This window comes from Oncorhynchus mykiss, chromosome 17, assembly GCF_057628025.1.
Source record: "Oncorhynchus mykiss isolate SJ-2025 chromosome 17, ASM5762802v1, whole genome shotgun sequence".
Lineage (NCBI taxonomy): Eukaryota > Metazoa > Chordata > Actinopteri > Salmoniformes > Salmonidae > Oncorhynchus > Oncorhynchus mykiss.
In genome coordinates, this window is record NC_143038.1 from 37,610,859 (window position 1) to 37,629,194 (window position 18,336).

General features: G+C 41.2%; 1 protein-coding gene across 3 annotated transcripts in view; it reads left to right on the forward strand.

Moving 5' to 3' along the window:
* LOC110494093 (sodium- and chloride-dependent GABA transporter 2) overlaps positions 1-18,336 on the forward strand; it is a 58,984-nt gene that overhangs the window by 21,604 nt on the left and 19,044 nt on the right. For all 3 annotated transcript variants that reach the window (XM_090205454.1, XM_090205452.1, XM_090205455.1), the window contains one exon: positions 14,051-14,259. In XM_090205454.1, the coding sequence (XP_090061580.1) occupies positions 14,051-14,259 (209 nt within the window). Of the gene's footprint in view, positions 1-14,050; positions 14,260-18,336 lie in introns of those variants that run through there.

Sequence of the window (18,336 nt, forward strand, 5' to 3'; positions counted from 1 at the left end):
ATGACCTCAGAGAGTCAGGACACCCGTTTAACTTCCCATCCGAAAGACGGCACCCTACACAGGGCAGTGTCCCCAATCACTGCCCTAGGGCATTAGGATGTTTTTTAGACCAAAGGAAAGAGTGCCTCCTACTAGCCCTCCAACACCACTTCCATCAGCATCTGGTCTCCCATCCAGGGACTGACCAGGACCAACCCTGCTTTGATTCAGAAGTAAGCCAGCAGTGGTATGCAGGGTGGTATGCTGCTGGCAAATAATAATAATGCTTAAAGCTAGCGTCCCTCCTGGCCAACATCCAGTGAAATTGCAGAGCGCCAAATTCAAAAACAGAAATACTTATTGTGCTGCCATCCTGTTAGAAGGTAACAGATTATTTTATTACAATGGTTAATAAGGCTAGGCAGAATACTGCCCCCTTTGGAGGAATTGTGTGCCCATAGTAAACTGAAAAAAAATCTGTCAAAAATTGCTAATATATGCATATAATTATTATTGGATAGAAAACACTCTAAAGCTTCTAAAACCGTTGGAATTATGTCTGTAAGTATAGCAGAACTCACAGGGCAGGCATTCTTCCAAACAAGTTTTGTGGTCATGAAAGTTGGGGCAACTTTGACGTGATCGCCCCCACCCTTCCCAACCAGCTATGGATCTGGGAACACTTTCTATGTCTTCCACTAGATGTCCTCATTCAGTAGAGCGTTTAATCGTTCAAATCCCGCGAGTTTTGGCCCTATGGGAGTGAATTGAGTGAGTGCCGCGAGAAAATACCTGTGCGTTAGGGCGCGAATTGGTCCCATCCATTCCTTTGTTCCAGAACTCCGGAGGAGAACTAACAATGACCGGTTGAATTGAAAATTGTTTTGTACGTTTAGAACATCCTAAAGCTTGATTCTGCACTTAGTTTGACCTGTTTAGTCGACATATAATATGTAATTTTGAAGTTTTGATGCGCAACTTTTCCGGACCAGAGGACATTTTAGGTGCATTTCAGCTGATATTGTTAGCAGATGCTAATACAAAGACACAAGACTTGAAACCAAACAATGTTTTGGGTAAGTATGAACCCTTCCAGTACATTCTGAACGAAGACCATCAAAGGTAAGGGAATATTTATGCTGAAATTGTGTGTTTCTGTTGACTCCAACATAGCGGAGAAATATTGCTTATATCTGAGCGCCGTCTCAGAATATTGAATAGTGAGCGATTTCTGTAACGTTAAAAAGAAATGTAACAAAGCGATTGCATTAAAACCTGTTATGGATGATGCGAATTTTCGCAGCTTTTTGTTAAAAATCGCGCAACATTTCAAAGTCCTGCTACTCATGCCAGGAATATAGTATATGCATATGATAAGTATGTGTGGATAGAAAACACTCTGAAGTTTCTAAAACTGGTTAAATCGGGTCTGTGGCTATAACAGAACGTGTTCAGGAGTAAAAATCCCTGGTAAAACTGTTTACCAAAAACAAAATATTTGTCCGCCATTCAATGTGTTGTTAAAGGCGACCTAAAATAAATGAGGATCCCCTGTAAACGCATACAGCTTCCACACGATGTCACCATTGCTGTCATTTTCAGATGAATTTATCCATGGTTACAACACGAATAGACCCCTCCTTTCTTGAGGCGCACCACAGTATGTTGTGAAACTGAAAAAATGGACAATGATTTCCAGACTTGCTGCTATCGAATACAGATCGCCCCGTGATCAATTTGATACATCATTAACGTTTATTAATACCTAAAGTTGGTTTAGAAAAGTCGTTTGAAGTGATTTGTTAAAGTTTATAGGCGACTTTTGTAATTTTAAAAAGTGACGTTGCGTCTTGTAAATTGACTTTTCTCAGCATCAGACTGGTCTTCAGCAAATGACATTTTGGGTATACAATGACGGATTTAATCGGGAAAAAGACCCAATTGTGATGTTTATGGGACATATAGGAGTGCCAACAAAGAAGCTCGTCCAAGGTAATGAATGTTTTATATTTTATTTCTGCGTTTTGGGTAGCGCCGGCTGTCGTGCTGGTATTTTGGGGGGTGCATGCTATCAGATAATAGCTTCTCATGCTTTCGCCGAAAAGCATTTTACAAATCTGACTTGGTGGCTAGATTCACAACGAGTGTAGCTTTAATTCAGTACCTTGCATGTGTATTTTTATGAAAGTTTGAGCTTTATCGAGTACTTTACTCAAGTACTATAGGTGGCGCTCTGACATTTCCGCTGAGCTATCCCTGTGCAGGGACCACCTCCATAAGAAGTTTTTAAGAAGCAGTGTATCTTTCTAACTATATGTAGAACATGTATATTTAGTCAAAGTTTATGATGTCTATTTACGTTATCTTGCGGCGCTACCTATATTTTCTGCGGACATTTTTGAGTATTTTCTAAACATGAATTCAATGTAAATTGACATTTATGGATATAAATGGCATATTATTGAAAAAAAAAATGTACTGTGTAACATGTCCTATTACTGTCATCTGATGAATATTTTCAAAAGGTTAGTGAATGATTTATTTTTTAATCCTGCTTTTATAATTTTATATTTTCTGGGACAAAATGGCTACTTCTTGTCTTCGTTTCGGTGGTGGTCTAATATAAATATGTGGTGTGTTTTCGCCGTAAAACATTTAAAAAATCTGACATGCTGGGTAGATGAACAAGGTGTTATCTTTCATTTGAGGTATTGGACTTGTTAATGTGTGGAGGTTAAATATTTCTAAGAATATTTTTGCGTTCCATGCGCCAGGTTCCAGCTGAACGTGGGAGGGGTCGTTCCCAAAAGGGAACCCTAACCCGTCATCAGGTTAAAATGTATTTTCATTGTGTTCAATGGTGTTATTTGCCACCTGGGCTTTCTGGTACTTTCTGGTACTTAGACTGTACGCAAACAGGAAGTAGAGAATTGTTCCGCACGCATAGAAGCAGCTAAAAACAACGCTACGGTGCAGGTCTTTCAGTGTAGTTATTTCTTGTCACGCTTCAGCCTTGGAAAATATTTGTTTGTATGTTCGATTCAAGCATTTAGCTAGTGATGATAATCTTGTTATTGATAGAGTTGCTTACATATCAATGTTGGTTGCATTTACTTACACAAATTGCAATGCCTTTCATGTATGTCGTTAGCTGTATTACTTTGCTCGTGCGTCATGCAAACGAATTGTAAAATATACAATACTGTAGTTTTGTTACTGTTTCTAGTGTCATATGCTTTGTTATTCTACATAGATGGTTGTACATTATTAGAGTAATGAAAGGAGTTAGCCAATTACCATATTAGTAACAATTAGCTATGTGGTTTGGCATCATGCCAGATGCATGGTACCTTAGCACGTGCTTTGTATTTATGCAACTTCAAATGTATAATGTACAGCTACAGTATATTGGTGTGAATTGAATACTAAAGTATATTCTTTTCTGTATTTTGCAGTTTCACAACATAAACGTTTTCAATATATTCATTCAAGAAAAGTCACGCCTTGGGAGTTTTATTGAAGACTTAGTTGTTAGCTATCTGTCTAGTTTTGCATGGGAACGCAACTGAAGTGCAGAATACTCATCATAAAAATTCCTAAAACATACAAGTGTAATATATGGACTTAAAGATAAACTTCTTGTTAATCCAACCGCTGTGCCAGATTTCAAAAAGGCTTTACTGCGAAAGCATACCATGCGATTATCTGAGAACAGTGCCCAGCAGACAAATTATTACAAACAGTAACCAGCCAAGCAGAGTAACAAAAGTCAGAAATAGCGATAAAATGTATCACTTACCTTTGATGATCTTTGGATGGTTGCACTCATGAGACTCCATGTTACAAAATAAATGTTAATTTTGTTCGATAAAGTCCAGGTTTATGTCCAAAAACCTTTTGTTCACGCGTGTTGTTCAGTAATCGATTGGCAAAAAGCAGATAGATGAAAAATCAAAAAAGTACCATAAAAGTTTGTAGAAACATGTCAATCGATTTTTATAATCAATCCTGAGTTTGTTTTTGTCATAAATAATCGGCATATTTCAACCGGACGATAGCTTCGTCAATAGAAAAGAAAAACAAGAAAGGCACGCGCCCGGTCACGCTGGACTCATGTCTGAAAATGTCCACTGTCCTCTCATTGAAAGTGCTGCATCTCCCTAATTTTTCAGAGTAATAGCTAGAAAAAATGCCTAAAGACTGGCCACATGTAGTGGAAGCGATGGGGATTGTGAACTGCGTCATAAGTCTTTGTATGGTGGATAGGCTTTCAATGGAAAAACAGGCATTTCAAAATAAAAGCATTTCCTGGATGGATTTTCCTCAGGTTTTCGCCTGCCATATCAGTTCTGTTATACTCACAGACGAGTGTTTTCTATCCAAATCTACCAATTATATGCATATACTATACTGGGCACACTTCATCAAAAAATCAGAATGCTGCCCCCTATCCTAATGAAGTTAAAACCTCTTGAGGATAGGGAGACGCTAGCGTCTCAACTGGCTAATTGCCTGGGGAAATGCAGAGCGCCAGATTCAAATAAAATGCTATAAAATTCAAACTTTCATTAAATCACACATGTAAGATACTCAATTAAAGCTACACTCGTTGTGAATCCAGCATGTCAGATTTTTAAAATGCTTTTCGACAAAAGCTTTTTATTATCTGATAGCATGCACCCATCTGAACCAGTAATACACAAAAGAGCTAGCGTAGCAGGTGCTACACAAAACGCTGAAATAAAATATAAAATATGCATTACCTTTGACGAGCTTCTTTTGTTGGCACTCCAATATGTCCCATAAACATCACAATTGGTCCTTTTTCGATTAATTCCGTCCATGTATACCCAAAATGTCCATTTATAAAGCACGTTTGATCCAGAAAAAAATAGCTTACCAAAACACAACGTCAATACAAAACATTTCAAAAGTTGCTTATAAACTTTGCCAATACAACTTTAGGTATTTTTAAACATTAATAATCGATCAAATTGTAGACGGGGCAATCAGTATTCAATACAGGAAGACAACAAACCAATGCTACTTTTCAAGTCTTGCGCACTCTCAACAGTGTTACCCAGTTCCTAGATGGCCGTACTTCCAGGATGTGCTTCTTCTTCGTTGCACAAATTATTAACCTAGGGGGCAGCATTTCACTTTTGGATAAATAGCGTGCCCAATTTCAACTTCCTGCTACTCATGCCAGGAATATATGATATGCATATGATTAGTAGGTGTGGATAGAAAACACTCTGAGGTTTCTAAAACTGTTTCAATCATATCTGTCACTATAACAGAACTTATGCAGCAGGCAAAACTCTGAGGACAAACTGTTCAGATTTTTTATTTTTTTTTGCCTCTAACCGTTCCCTCTGTTGTCTAAGCCAAGGGATATTTGATAGAGACCATTTTACAGTTCGTACGCCTTCCACTGGATGTCACCAGTCTTTGGAATTTGGTTGAGGTTAAAGGGACCAACTCAAAACCTACGTACGTCTACGTATGGGTTGTTTCAGTTGCATTTCATTATATTCACAGTATTACTTTCTCAAATCTCCAGTAATTGATTATACACACATACAATTCATCATATTTTCATATCGTCACAGAATCCATATGAAGTGTAAGAATTTCTTAGGTACTTACATCAACCATTCCATTTGCATTTTCAAGGACTCTCCACAGCTATGTTGCAATTCTTCAGCTACATATGGACGGTACCAAAATAAATGATCTAATGACTCTGCCTTCACGCAGCAAAATCTGCAGAGCTGGGAAATTTGTATCCCCTATATATATATATATATATATATATATATATATATATATATATATATATATATATATGTAACATTTTATTGGTTGCAAGAAGCTCTCCAAACATACTCCCAACTTTTGTTTCGCGGACAATGACCGGTCTGTCATGGAATCCTCAACGGTTATCTAACCCCCAGAAACCACGGGAAAGTCTAGCCTCCCAGAAACAATAGACTTGCTGCTAACATCCCGCTCTCAATGGCACCCAGAGATATTCTATGATGGGCAGTAATGGACAGAACCCCAAAATAACATTATATCAACTCTGACTACCAAATTTCAATCATCATATTATGCAAATGTCTAAATCTTATTTAGACAATTATTATTATCTTATTTACACAAACTCTCATATCACATTCACACAATGCTATTCCCAAACATGCTTAATCAATTAGAGTTTAACCTGCAGGAATATTTTCTCATTTCTATCTCATGGTTAGTTACTATGATTATGTAACTCATACATTTAAATCTTTCAATAGTTCTAAAATGGGGTACAGGTTTAAAACAATACTGGTGCACCTTACTATCTTATACTATATCATAAATGGTCTTACCTAGTTCACACAGATTCTAGTTTTCATCCGGGTCACATAGATTCTGGATGTTTTAACATTAAATGGCCAAAACTAGTTCACACAGATACTAGATGTTTAACGCTAAATGACCAAACCCAGGGCATTCCTGGTTAGCACATTTAAAATAATTGGAATTCACCACTTCTGAGGGTCACTTAGACGGTCACACAGACACTTTTCAGAATGAGGTCCTTCTTCCAATAGGGTTTCACAAGGTACCGTGCTTCACACAGATCCCACAGTCACCCTGGCCCATCACTCCTACAGACCGCACCAATCCCCTCTGTGATCAATTCAGTGTCAGGACGGCTCTAGGTCGCCCGCAACTGACCAATGATAGATGTCTTTGAGTCGACTAACTCTCAGATCATACTCCACTGACTGGGCCCTGTTTACGCCTCCAAGGTGCCCCCCTCACACAGGAATACACACTCAGAGCCTACGTAACAGAGGCTTGTCTTAAAAACTCACTTTGCATGTTTCGCTCACCTCTTTCTTTTTTAAAACTAAGTTCGGGACGTGGTATCCACTCGGCTCGCTGCCTCTCAGATCAAAGGTGGGTCAATCTGCTTTGTTCCCAAAGTGTGGTCTCCCTGAGAGCCCAAGTTTGAGGGATCCCTGGTGCACCATTTACACAGGTCGTCAGGAGCGGTCACCAAGTGAAGATTCACATCCCATCCTCGTCGCCAAATGTGGTGGTTCATTTATTTACTATCAAATGAGAAGAAAAAAACTTATCACACAAGTCAAAGTTATACTTATACCAAATCTTTATTGACTTATTAATAAGGGAGCAAGTCAATACAACACACTAAGTGAATCAATTGAGTGATCTACAATAATGATAGCTGGTCGATGAATCACCCTCAGATGATTAGTTGAGAGCCCTGAGACAAAGTTACAAAGGTTTTATAGCCAAGTTAAACATTTGTATAAAATATACTTGTAATTCACAGCAGACAGTACTGTAGCTGGTCGTATGTAGCTGTTCATATGTAGCTGGTCATATGTAGCAGGTCATATGTAGCTGGTCATATGTAGCTGGTCATATATAACTGTTCATATGTAGCTGGTCATATGTAACTGTTCATATGTAGCTGGTCATATGTAGCAGGTCAAATGTAACTGTTCATATGTAGCTGGTCATATGTAACTGTTCATATGTAGCTGGTCATATGTAGCAGGTCATATGTAACTGTTTATATGTAGCTGGTCATATGTAACTGTTTATATGTAGCTGGTCATGTGTCACAGCTGTACATTTCGATGAAACATGGTGAAGCCCCAAAATTGCCCTCGCTAGAAGCGTGTGTTTCAGACATAAGGAAGTGGATGGCTGCAAACTTTCTACTTTTAAACTCGGACAAAACAGATATGCTTGTTCTAGGTCCCAAGAAACAAAGATCTTCTGTTGAATCTGACAATTAATCTTAATGGTTGTACAGTCGTCTCAAATAAAACTGTGAAGGACCTCGGCGTTACTCTGGACCCTGATCTCTCTTTTGAAGAACATATCAATACCATTTCAAGGACAGCTTTTTTCCATCTACGTAACATTGCAAAAATCTGAAACTTTCTGTCCAAAAATGATGCAGAAAAATTAATCCATGCTTTTGTCACTTCTAGGTTAGACTACTGCAATGCTCTACTTTCCGGCTACCCGGATAAAGCACTAAATAAACTTCAGTTAATGCTAAATACGGCTGCTAGAATCCTGACTAGAACCAAAAAATTTGATCATATTATCAAATCAAATCAAATCAAATTTTTATTTGTCACATACACATGGTTAGCAGATGTTAATGCGAGTGTAGCGAAATGCTTGTGCTTCTAGTTCCAACAATGCAGTAATAACAAGTAATCTAACTAACAATTCCAAAACTACTGTCTTGTACACAGTGTAAGGGGATAAAGAATATGTACATAAGGATATATGAATGAGTGATGGTACAGAGCAGCATAGGCAAGATACAGTAGATGGTATCGAGTACAGTATGTACAAATGAGATGAGTATGTAAACAAAGTGGCATAGTTTAAAGTGGCTAGTGATACATGTATTACATAAGGATACAGTCAATGATATAGAGTACAGTATATACGTATGCATATGAGATGAATAATGTAGGGTAAGTAACATTATATAAGGTAGCATTGTTTAAAGTGGCTAGTGATATATTTACATCATTTCCCATCAATTCCCATTATTAAAGTGGCTGGAGTTGAGTCAGTGTCAGTGTGTTGGCAGCAGCCACTCAGTGTTAGTGGTGGCTGTTTAACAGTCTGATGGCCTTGAGATAGAAGCTGTTTTTCAGTCTCTCGGTCCCAGCTGATGCACCTGTACTGACCTCGCCTTCTGGATGATAGCGGGGTGAACAGGCAGTGGCTCGGGTGGTTGATGTCCTTGATGATCTTTATGGCCTTCCTGTGACATCGGGTGGTGTAGGTGTCCTGGAGGGCAGGTAGTTTGCCCCCGGTGATGCGTTGTGCAGACCTCACTACCCTCTGGAGAGCCTTACGGTTGAGGGCGGTGCAGTTGCCATACCAGGCGGTGATACAGCCCGCCAGGATGCTCTCGATTGTGCATCTGTAGAAGTTTGTGAGTGCTTTTGGTGACAAGCCGAATTTCTTCAGCCTCCTGAGGTTGAAGAGGCGCTGCTGCGCCTTCTTCACGATGCTGTCTGTGTGAGTGGACCAATTCAGTTTGTCTGTGATGTGTATGCCGAGGAACTTAAAACTTGCTACCCTGTCCACTACTGTTCCATCGATGTGGATAGGGGGGTGTTCCCTCTGCTGTTTCCTGAAGTCCACAATCATCTCCTTAGTTTTGTTGACGTTGAGTGTGAGGTTATTTTCCTGACACCACACTCCGAGGGCCCTCACCTCCTCCCTGTAGGCCGTCTCGTTGTTGTTGGTAATCAAGCCTACCACTGTTGTGTCGTCCGCAAACTTGATGATTGAGTTGGAGGCGTGCGTGGCCACGCAGTCGTGGGTGAACAGGGAGTACAGGAGAGGGCTCAGAACGCACCCTTGTGGGGCCCCAGTGTTGAGGATCAGCGGGGAGGAGATGTTGTTGCCTACCCTCACCACCTGGGGGCGGCCCGTCAGGAAGTCCAGTACCCAGTTGCACAGGGCGGGGTCGAGACCCAGGGTCTCGAGCTTGATGACGAGCTTGGAGGGTACTATGGTGTTGAATGCCGAGCTGTAGTCGATGAACAGCATTCTCACATAGGTATTCCTCTTGTCCAGATGGGTTAGGGCAGTGTGCAGTGTGGTTGAGATTGCATCGTCTTTGGACCTATTTGGGCGGTAAGCAAATTGGAGTGGGTCTAGGGTGTCAGGTAGGGTGGAGGTGATATGGTCCATGACTAGTCTCTCAAAGCACTTCATGATGACGGATGTGAGTGCTACGGGGCGGTAGTCGTTTAGCTCAGTTAGCACGCTCTTGAAGCATGTGGAAACAGCAGACTGGTATAGGGATTGATTGAATATGTCCGTAAACACACCGGCCAGCTGGTCTGCGCATGCTCTGAGGGCGCGGCTGGGGATGCCGTCTGGGCCTGCAGCCCTGCGAGGGTTAACACGTTTAAATGTCTTACTCACCTCGGCTGCAGTGAAGGAGAGACCGCATGTTTTCGTTGCAGGCCGTGTCAGTGGCACTGTATTTTCCTCAAAGCGGGCAAAAAAGTTATTTAGTCTGCCTGGGAGCAAGACATCCTGGTCCGTGACTGGGCTGGATTTCTTCCTGTAGTCCGTGATTGACTGTAGACCCTGCCACATGCCTCTTGTGTCTGAGCCGTTGAATTGAGATTCTACTTTGTCTCTGTACTGGCGCTTAGCTTGTTTGATAGCCTTGCGGAGGGAATAGCTGCAATGTTTGTATTCGGTCATGTTACCAGACACCTTGCCCTGATTAAAAGCAGTGGTTCGCGCTTTCAGTTTCACATGAATGCTGCCATCAATCCACGGTTTCTGGTTAGGGAATGTTTTAATCGTTGCTATGGGAACGACATCTTCAACGCACGTTCTAATGAACTCGCACACCGAATCAGCGTATTCGTCAATGTTGTTATCTGACGCAATACGAGACCTCAGCGTGGGAGCCTCTTGTTTTAGTTTCTGTCTGTAGGCAGGGATCAACAAAATGGAGTCGTGTTCAGCTTTTCCGAAAGGGGGGCGGGGCAGGGCCTTATATGCGTCGCGGAAGTTAGAGTAACAATGATCCAAGGTCTTTCCACCCCTGGTTGCGCAATCGATATGCTGATAAAATTTAGGGAGTCTTGTTTTCAGATTAGCCTTGTTAAAATCCCCAGCTACAATGAATGCAGCCTCCGGATAAATCGTTTCCAGTTTGCAGAGAGTTAAATAAAGTTCGTTCAGAGCCATCGATGTGTCTGCTTGGGGGGGGATATATACGGCTGTGATTATAATCGAAGAGAATTCTCTTGGTAGATAATGCGGTCTACATTTGATTGTGAGGAATTCTAAATCAGGTGAACAGAAGGATTTGAGTTCCTGTATGTTTCTTTCATCACACCATGTCACGTTGGCCATGAGGCATACGCCTCCGCCCCTCTTCTTACCAGAAAGATGTTTGTTTCTGTCAGCGCGATGTGTGGAGAAACCCGTTGGCTGCACCGCTTCGGATAGAGATATTACTCCAGTGCTAGCCTCCCTACACTGGCTTACTGTCAAAGCAAGGGCTGATTTCAAGGTTTTACTGCTAACCTACAAAGCATTACATGGGCTTGCTCCTACCTATCTCTCTGATTTGGCCCTGCCGTACATACCTACACGTACGCTACGGTCACAAGATGCAGGCCTCCTAATTGTCCCTAGAATTTCTAAGCAAACAGCTGGAGGCAGGGCTTTCTCCTATGGAGCTCCATTTTTATGGAATGGTCTGCCTACCCATGTCAGAGACGCAAACTCGGTCTCAACATTTAAGCCTTTACTGAAGACTCATCTCTTCAGTGGGTCATATGATTGAGTGTAGTCTGGCCCAGGAGTGGGAAGGTGAATGGAAAGGCTCTGGAGCAACGAACCGCCCTTGCTGTCTCTGCCTGGCCGGTTCCCCTCTTTCCACTGCGATTCTCTGCCTCTAACCCTATTACAGGGGCTGAGTCACTGGCTTACTGGGGCTATCTCATACCGTCTCTGGTAGGGGTGCGTCACCTGAGTGGGTTGAGTCACTGATGTGGTCATCCTGACTCTCTTTCTCTCTTTCTTTCTCTCTCTCGGAGGACCTGAGCCCTAGGACCATGCCTCAGGACTACCTGACATGATGACTCCTTGCTGTCCCCAGTCCACCTGGCCGTGCTGCTGCTCCAGTTTCAACTGTTCTGGCTTATTATTATTGGACCATGCTGGTCATGTATGAACATTTGAACATCTTGGCCATGTTCTGTTATAATCTCCACCCGGCACAGCCAGAAGAGGACTGGCCACCCCACATAGCCTGGTTCCTCTCTAGGTTTCTTCCTAGGTTTTGGCCTTTCTAGGGAGTTTTTCCTAGCCACCGTGCTTCTACACCTGCATTGCTTGCTGTTTGGGGTTTTAGGCTGGGTTTCTGTACAGCACTTTGAGATATCAGCTGATGTACGAAGGTCTATATAAATACATTTGATTTGATTTAGTCTTGCTGTTCATATGTAGCTGGTCATATGTAGCTGGTCATGTGTAGCAGGTCATATGTAGCTTGACACATGTAACTGTTTATATGTAGCTGGTCACATGTACTGTAGCTGGTCATATGTAGCTGTTCATATGTAACTGGTCAAATGTAGCTGGTCATATGGAGCTGGTCATATGTAGCTGGTCATATGTAGCTGTTCATATGTACAGTGCCTTGCGAAAGTATTCGGCCCCCTGAACTTTGCGACCTTTTGCCACATTTCAGGCTTCAAACATAAATATATACAACTGTATTTTTTTATGAAGAATCAACAACAAGTGGGACACAATCATGAAGTGGAACGACATTTATTCGATATTTCAAACTTTTTTAACAAATCAAAAACTGAAAAATTGGGCGTGCAAAATTATTCAGCCCCTTTACTTTCAGTGCAGCAAACTCTCTCCAGAAGTTCAGTGAGGATCTCTGAATGATCCAATGTTGACCTAAATGACTAATGATGATAAATACAATCCACCTGTGTGTAATCAAGTCTCCGTATAAATGCACCTGCACTGTGATAGTCTCAGAGGTCCTTTAAAAGCTCAGAGAGCATCATGAAGAACAAGGAACACACCAGGCAGGTCCGAGATACTGTTGTGAAGAAGTTTAAAGCCGGATTTGGATACAAAAAGATTTCCCAAGCTTTAAACATCCCAAGGAGCACTGTGCAAGCGATAATATTGAAATGGAAGGAGTATCAGACCACTGCAAATCTACCAAGACCTGGCCGTCCCTCTAAACTTTCAGCTCATACAAGGAGAAGACTGATCAGAGATGCAGCCAAGAGGCCCATGATCACTCTGGATGAACTGCAGAGATCTACAGCTGAGGTGGGAGACTCTGTCCATAGGACAACAATCAGTCGTATATTGCACAAATCTGGCCTTTATGGAAGAGTGGCAAGAAGAAAGCCATTTCTTAAAGATATCCATAAAAAGTGTTGTTTAAAGTTTGCCACAAGCCACCTGGGAGACACACCAAACATGTGGAAGAAGGTGCTCTGGTCAGATGAAACCAAAATTGAACTTTTTGGCAACAATGCAAAACGTAATGTTTGGCGTAAAAGCAACACAGCTGAACACACCATCCCCACTGTCAAACATGGTGGTGGCAGCATCATGGTTTGGGCCTGCTTTTCTTCAGCAGGGACAGGGAAGATGGTTAAAATTGATGGGAAGATGGATGGAGCCAAATACAGGACCATTCTGGAAGAAAACCTGATGGAGTCTGCAAAAGACCTGAGACTGGGACGGAGATTTGTCTTCCAACAAGACAATGATCCAAAACATAAAGCAAAATCTACAATGGAATGGTTCAAAAATAAACATATCCAGGTGTTAGAATGGCCAAGTCAAAGTCCAGACCTGAATCCAATCGAGAATCTGTGGAAAGAACTGAAAACTGCTGTTCACAAATGCTCTCCATCCAACCTCACTGAGCTCGAGCAGTTTTGCAAGGAGGAATGGGAAAAAATGTCAGTCTCTCGATGTGCAAAACTGATAGAGACATACCCCAAGCGACTTACAGCTGTAATCGCAGCAAAAGGTGACGCTACAAAGTATTAACTTAAGGGGGCTGAATAAGTTTGCACGCCCAATTTTTCAGTTTTTGATTTGTTAAAAAAGTTTGAAATATCCAATAAATGTCGTTCCACTTCATGATTGTGTCCCACTTGTTGTTGATTCTTCACAAAAAATACAGTTTTATATCTTTATGTTTGAAGCCTGAAATGTGGCAAAAGGTCGCAAAGTTCAAGGGGGCCGAATACTTTCGCAAGGCACTGTAACTGGTCATATGTACTGTAGCTGGTCATATGTAGCTGTTCATATGTAACTGGTCAAATGGAGCTGGTCATATGTAGCTGTTCTCATGTAGCAGGTCATACAGTATGTAGCTGTTAGCTGTGTGTCCTTATACTGTCTTCATAACACACAGACTATGTTAGATTAACGTGTGTTCACCGCATAAAACCAACTTTGTCTTTGTCTTCCTCAGTGTTATGGAAAAGCATAATGATCCCAATTTGAGGTTCAATACGCTTTCCCAGCAGGAGATGGGTCTGGTCCATCCTGTCCCTGTGCCAAGCACCCAGACCAGGGGTCAGTGGTCAAGCAAGCTGGAGTTCCTCCTGGCTGTGGCCGGACAGATCATAGGCTTGGGGAATGTATGGAGGTTCCCATATCTGTGCTACAAAAATGGAGGAGGTGAGTCTCACATCACATCTTTACATGGTCACATATTTAAACACACATTAAATGTATGGCAAGGTGAGCCTTTGTCTTTTACATTATCAATGCAAAAGAGCTAGTCACTTCATTTAACTTCATTGTGGTGGAGACAGTACAGAGTTGTTCTTTTCATATCTTAGGCTAATATTGAAATCACACAATTACAAGACGGTAATGGAATAATCATTAAGAGATGTGTAATCATGGCCTGATATAAACATATCAGTGGTTGCTATAATATTGTAGGAATATTTACACACTAGGGCTAGATGCTATCAGGCGGGCACAATCATAAAAACAACAGCGCCTGCCTGTGTGCCCAAAAGGATCCAAACCCTTCTAGGTGCTTCCAGAATCTCTATACTGATATGCACATCACTACTGTACAACGTTTTGTTGCGCTCTGATAGAAATATGCTATGAAGTACAAACATGCCTCTCTGACATGTAGAATTAGGAATCACAATGACTCTTCATGGCCTTTCTATCTGCAATGTTCGATGATGTTAGGCGACTGAGCGTTTCCCAGCAACCCCATGATAATATCCCTAACATTTACATGACAAATGGACGCACAACACTTCAGGTGGTAGCTAAGTCCGTCAGCTACACAAACACATACTTGCATTCCTGTGGTTAAACTCAAATATAATTTTTTTTTTTTTTTTTTAAGTACAATCTTTATGAATTATATCATAAATAGGACTGGTGGAGTTATGTCACACATGCAGCTAACACAGACATGTGGAAATATCTGCTCTACCTAAAATTATAACCAAGTAATTGCAGCATTTCCTCAAAAATGGAAAAGGCAAGTGGAAGGGGCATAAAGTAAGGAACTTGTTTGTCGGCCCTGCCTTAAAGACCAAAATTGGTTAAAGAACATTGTGATAAATAAAAATATATACCAGTTTTATTTAAGGACCAAAACATTGACAGCTGTGCCATAAAAATTGCAAAATAGTTGGGAAGAGATTTTTGATGCACTGATTCCATGGCACATGGTTTATGAATTGACACAAAAAGCGACACCGGATTCAAAACTATGAATTGTTCAATTTAAATTAATTTGCTAAATTCTTGCAACCAATAGAATGTTATATATATGGGATACAATTTTCCCAGCTCTGCAGATTTTGCTGCGTGAAGGCAGAGTCATTAGATCATTTATTTTGGTACCGTCCATATGTAGCTGAAGAATTGCAACATTTACCTTGAGCTAATGCTGCAGATTGCAATACTAGGTGATTTAAAAAGTCAGTCCATTGATCAATGAAATAATTATTATTTTAGCAAAAATGTTTATCTTTCATTTATAATCTGTAGAAACTATGAGAATAGAAAGGTTCAGTACTTTTGTGAAGCATCTGTCACGCCCTGACCTTAGAGAGCCGTTTTATTTCTCTTTTTGGTTAGGTCAGGGTGTGATGTGGAGTGGGCATTCTATATTTTGTTTTCTATGTTTATTTATTTCAATGTTTTGGCCGGGTATGGTTCTCAATCAGGGACAGCTGTCTATTGTTGTCTCTGATTGGGAATCATACTTAGGTATCCCTTTTTCCCTCCTTTCAGTGTGGGTAGTTGACTTTTGTTAGTGGCACAGTAGTCCTGTAAGCTTCACGGTTCTTTCTTTCTTTCTTTCTTTCTTTCTTTCTTTCTTGGCGACATTTTAAATAAAAAGGAAAATGTACGCTCACCACGCTGCGCTTTGGTCCACTTCTTCCGACGGCCGTGACAGCATCACAGTACAGTTGAAAAATATATGGCAAATAGAAATCCAATGTGGATGGTGTTAAGAGATAGATGGGAGGGGTTGAATGGAGCTGAAGGGTGGGAATAATAGCAACAAGATAACAAATGTAAAACATATGGGGTCTGTAAAATGTATATAGGGTCAGAACTGTTGTGAAATAGCACAGTTATAAATACAGTGGGGAGAACAAGTATCTGATACACTGCCGATTTTGCAGGTTTCCCTACTTACAAAGCATGTAGAGGTCTGTAATTTTTATCATAGGTACAATTCAACTGTGAGAGACGGAATCTAAAACACAAATCCAGAAAATCACATTGTATGATTTTTAAGTAATTAATTTGCATTTTATTGCATGACATAAGTATTTGATCACCCACCAACCAGTAAGAATTCCGGCTCTCACAGACCTGTTCGTTTTTCTTTAAGAACCCCTCCTGTTGTCCACTCATTACCTGTATTAACTGCACCTGTTTGAACTCGTTACCTGTATAAAAGACACCTGTCCACACACTCAATCAAACAGACTCCAACCTCTCCACAATGGACAAGACCAGAGAGCTGTGTAAGGACATCAGGGATAAAATTGTAGACCTGCACAAGGCTGGTTGGGCTACAGGACAATAGGCAAGCAGCTTGGTGAGAAGGCAACAACTGTTGGCGCAATTATTAGAAAATGGAAGAAGTTCAAGATGACGGTCAATCACCCTCGGTCTGGGGTTCCATGCAAGATCTCACCTCGTGGGACATCAATGATCATGAGGAAGGTGAGGGATCAGCCCAGAACTACACGGGAGGATCTGGTCAATGACCTGAAGAGAGCTGGGACCACAGTCTCAAAGAAAACCATTAGTAACACACTACGCCGTCATGGATTAAAATCCTGCAGCGCACGCAAGGTCCCCCTACTCAAGCCAGCGCATGTCCAGGCCTGTCTGAAGTTTGCCAATGACCATCTGGATGATCCAGAGGAGTAATGGGAGACGGTCATGTGGTCTGATGAGACAAAATTAGAGCTTTTTGGTCTAATCTCCACTCGCCGTGTTTGGAGGAAGAAGAAGGATGAGTACAACCCCAAGAACACCATCCCAACCGTGAAGCATGGAGGTGGAAACATCATTCTTTGGGGATGCTTTTCTGAAAATGGGACAGGACGACTGCACCGTATTGAGGGAGGATGGATAGGGCCATGTATCGTGAGATCTTGGCAAACAACCTCCTTCCCTCAGTAAGAACATTGAAGATGGGTCGTGGCTGGGTCTTCCAGCATGACAACGACCCGAAACACACAGCTAGGGCAACTAAGGAGTGGCTCCGTAAGAAGCATCTCGAGGTCCTGGAATGGCCTAGCCAGTCTCCAGACCTGAACCCAATAGAAAATCTTTGGAGGGAGCTGAAAGTCAGTATTGCCCAGCGACAGCCCCGAAACCTGAAGGATCTGGTCTGTATGGAGGAGTGGGCCAAAATCCCTGCTGCAGTGTGTGCAAACCTGATCAAGAACAACAGGAATCGTATGATCTCTGTAATTGCAAACAAAGGTTTCTGTACCAAATATTAAGTTCTGCTTTTCTGATGTATCAAATACTTATGTCATGCAATAAAATGCTAATTAATTACTTAAAAATCATACAATGTGATTTTCTGGATTTTTGTTTTAGATTCCGTCTCTCACAATTGAAGTGTACCTATGATAAAAAATTACAGACCTCTACATGCTTTGTAAGTAGGAAAACCTGCAAAATCAGCAATGTATCAAATACTTGTTCTCCCCACTGTATATGGCAAATATAAACATCAGAAATAGAGGAAGGCCAGGACAACAAAAAAAAGTATAACTACTGTAAATTACTTTGTGTCTGTAAAATGTATATAGTATGTATAAGCTAGAAGTAGAAACCTAAGTTTGATTATTTATTAGTTTACTGAAATTGGGGGAGGGGTGGTAGGGTTTGCGGGGAATAATATATACAGTGGGGCAAAAAAGTATTTAGTCAGCCACCAATTGTGCAAGTTCTCCCACTTAAAAAGATGAGAGAGGACTGTAAGTTTCATCATAGGTACACTTCAACTATGCTAGACAAAATGAGGGAACAAAATCCAGAAAATCACATTTTAGGATTTTTTTATGAATTTATTTGCAAATTATGGTGGAAAATAAGTATTTGGTCACCTACAAACAAGCAAGATTTCTGGGTCTCACAGACCTGTAACTTCGTCTTTAAGAGGCTCCTCTGTCCTCCACTCGTTACCTGTATTAATGGCACTTGTTTGAACTTGTTATCAGTATAAAAGACACCTGT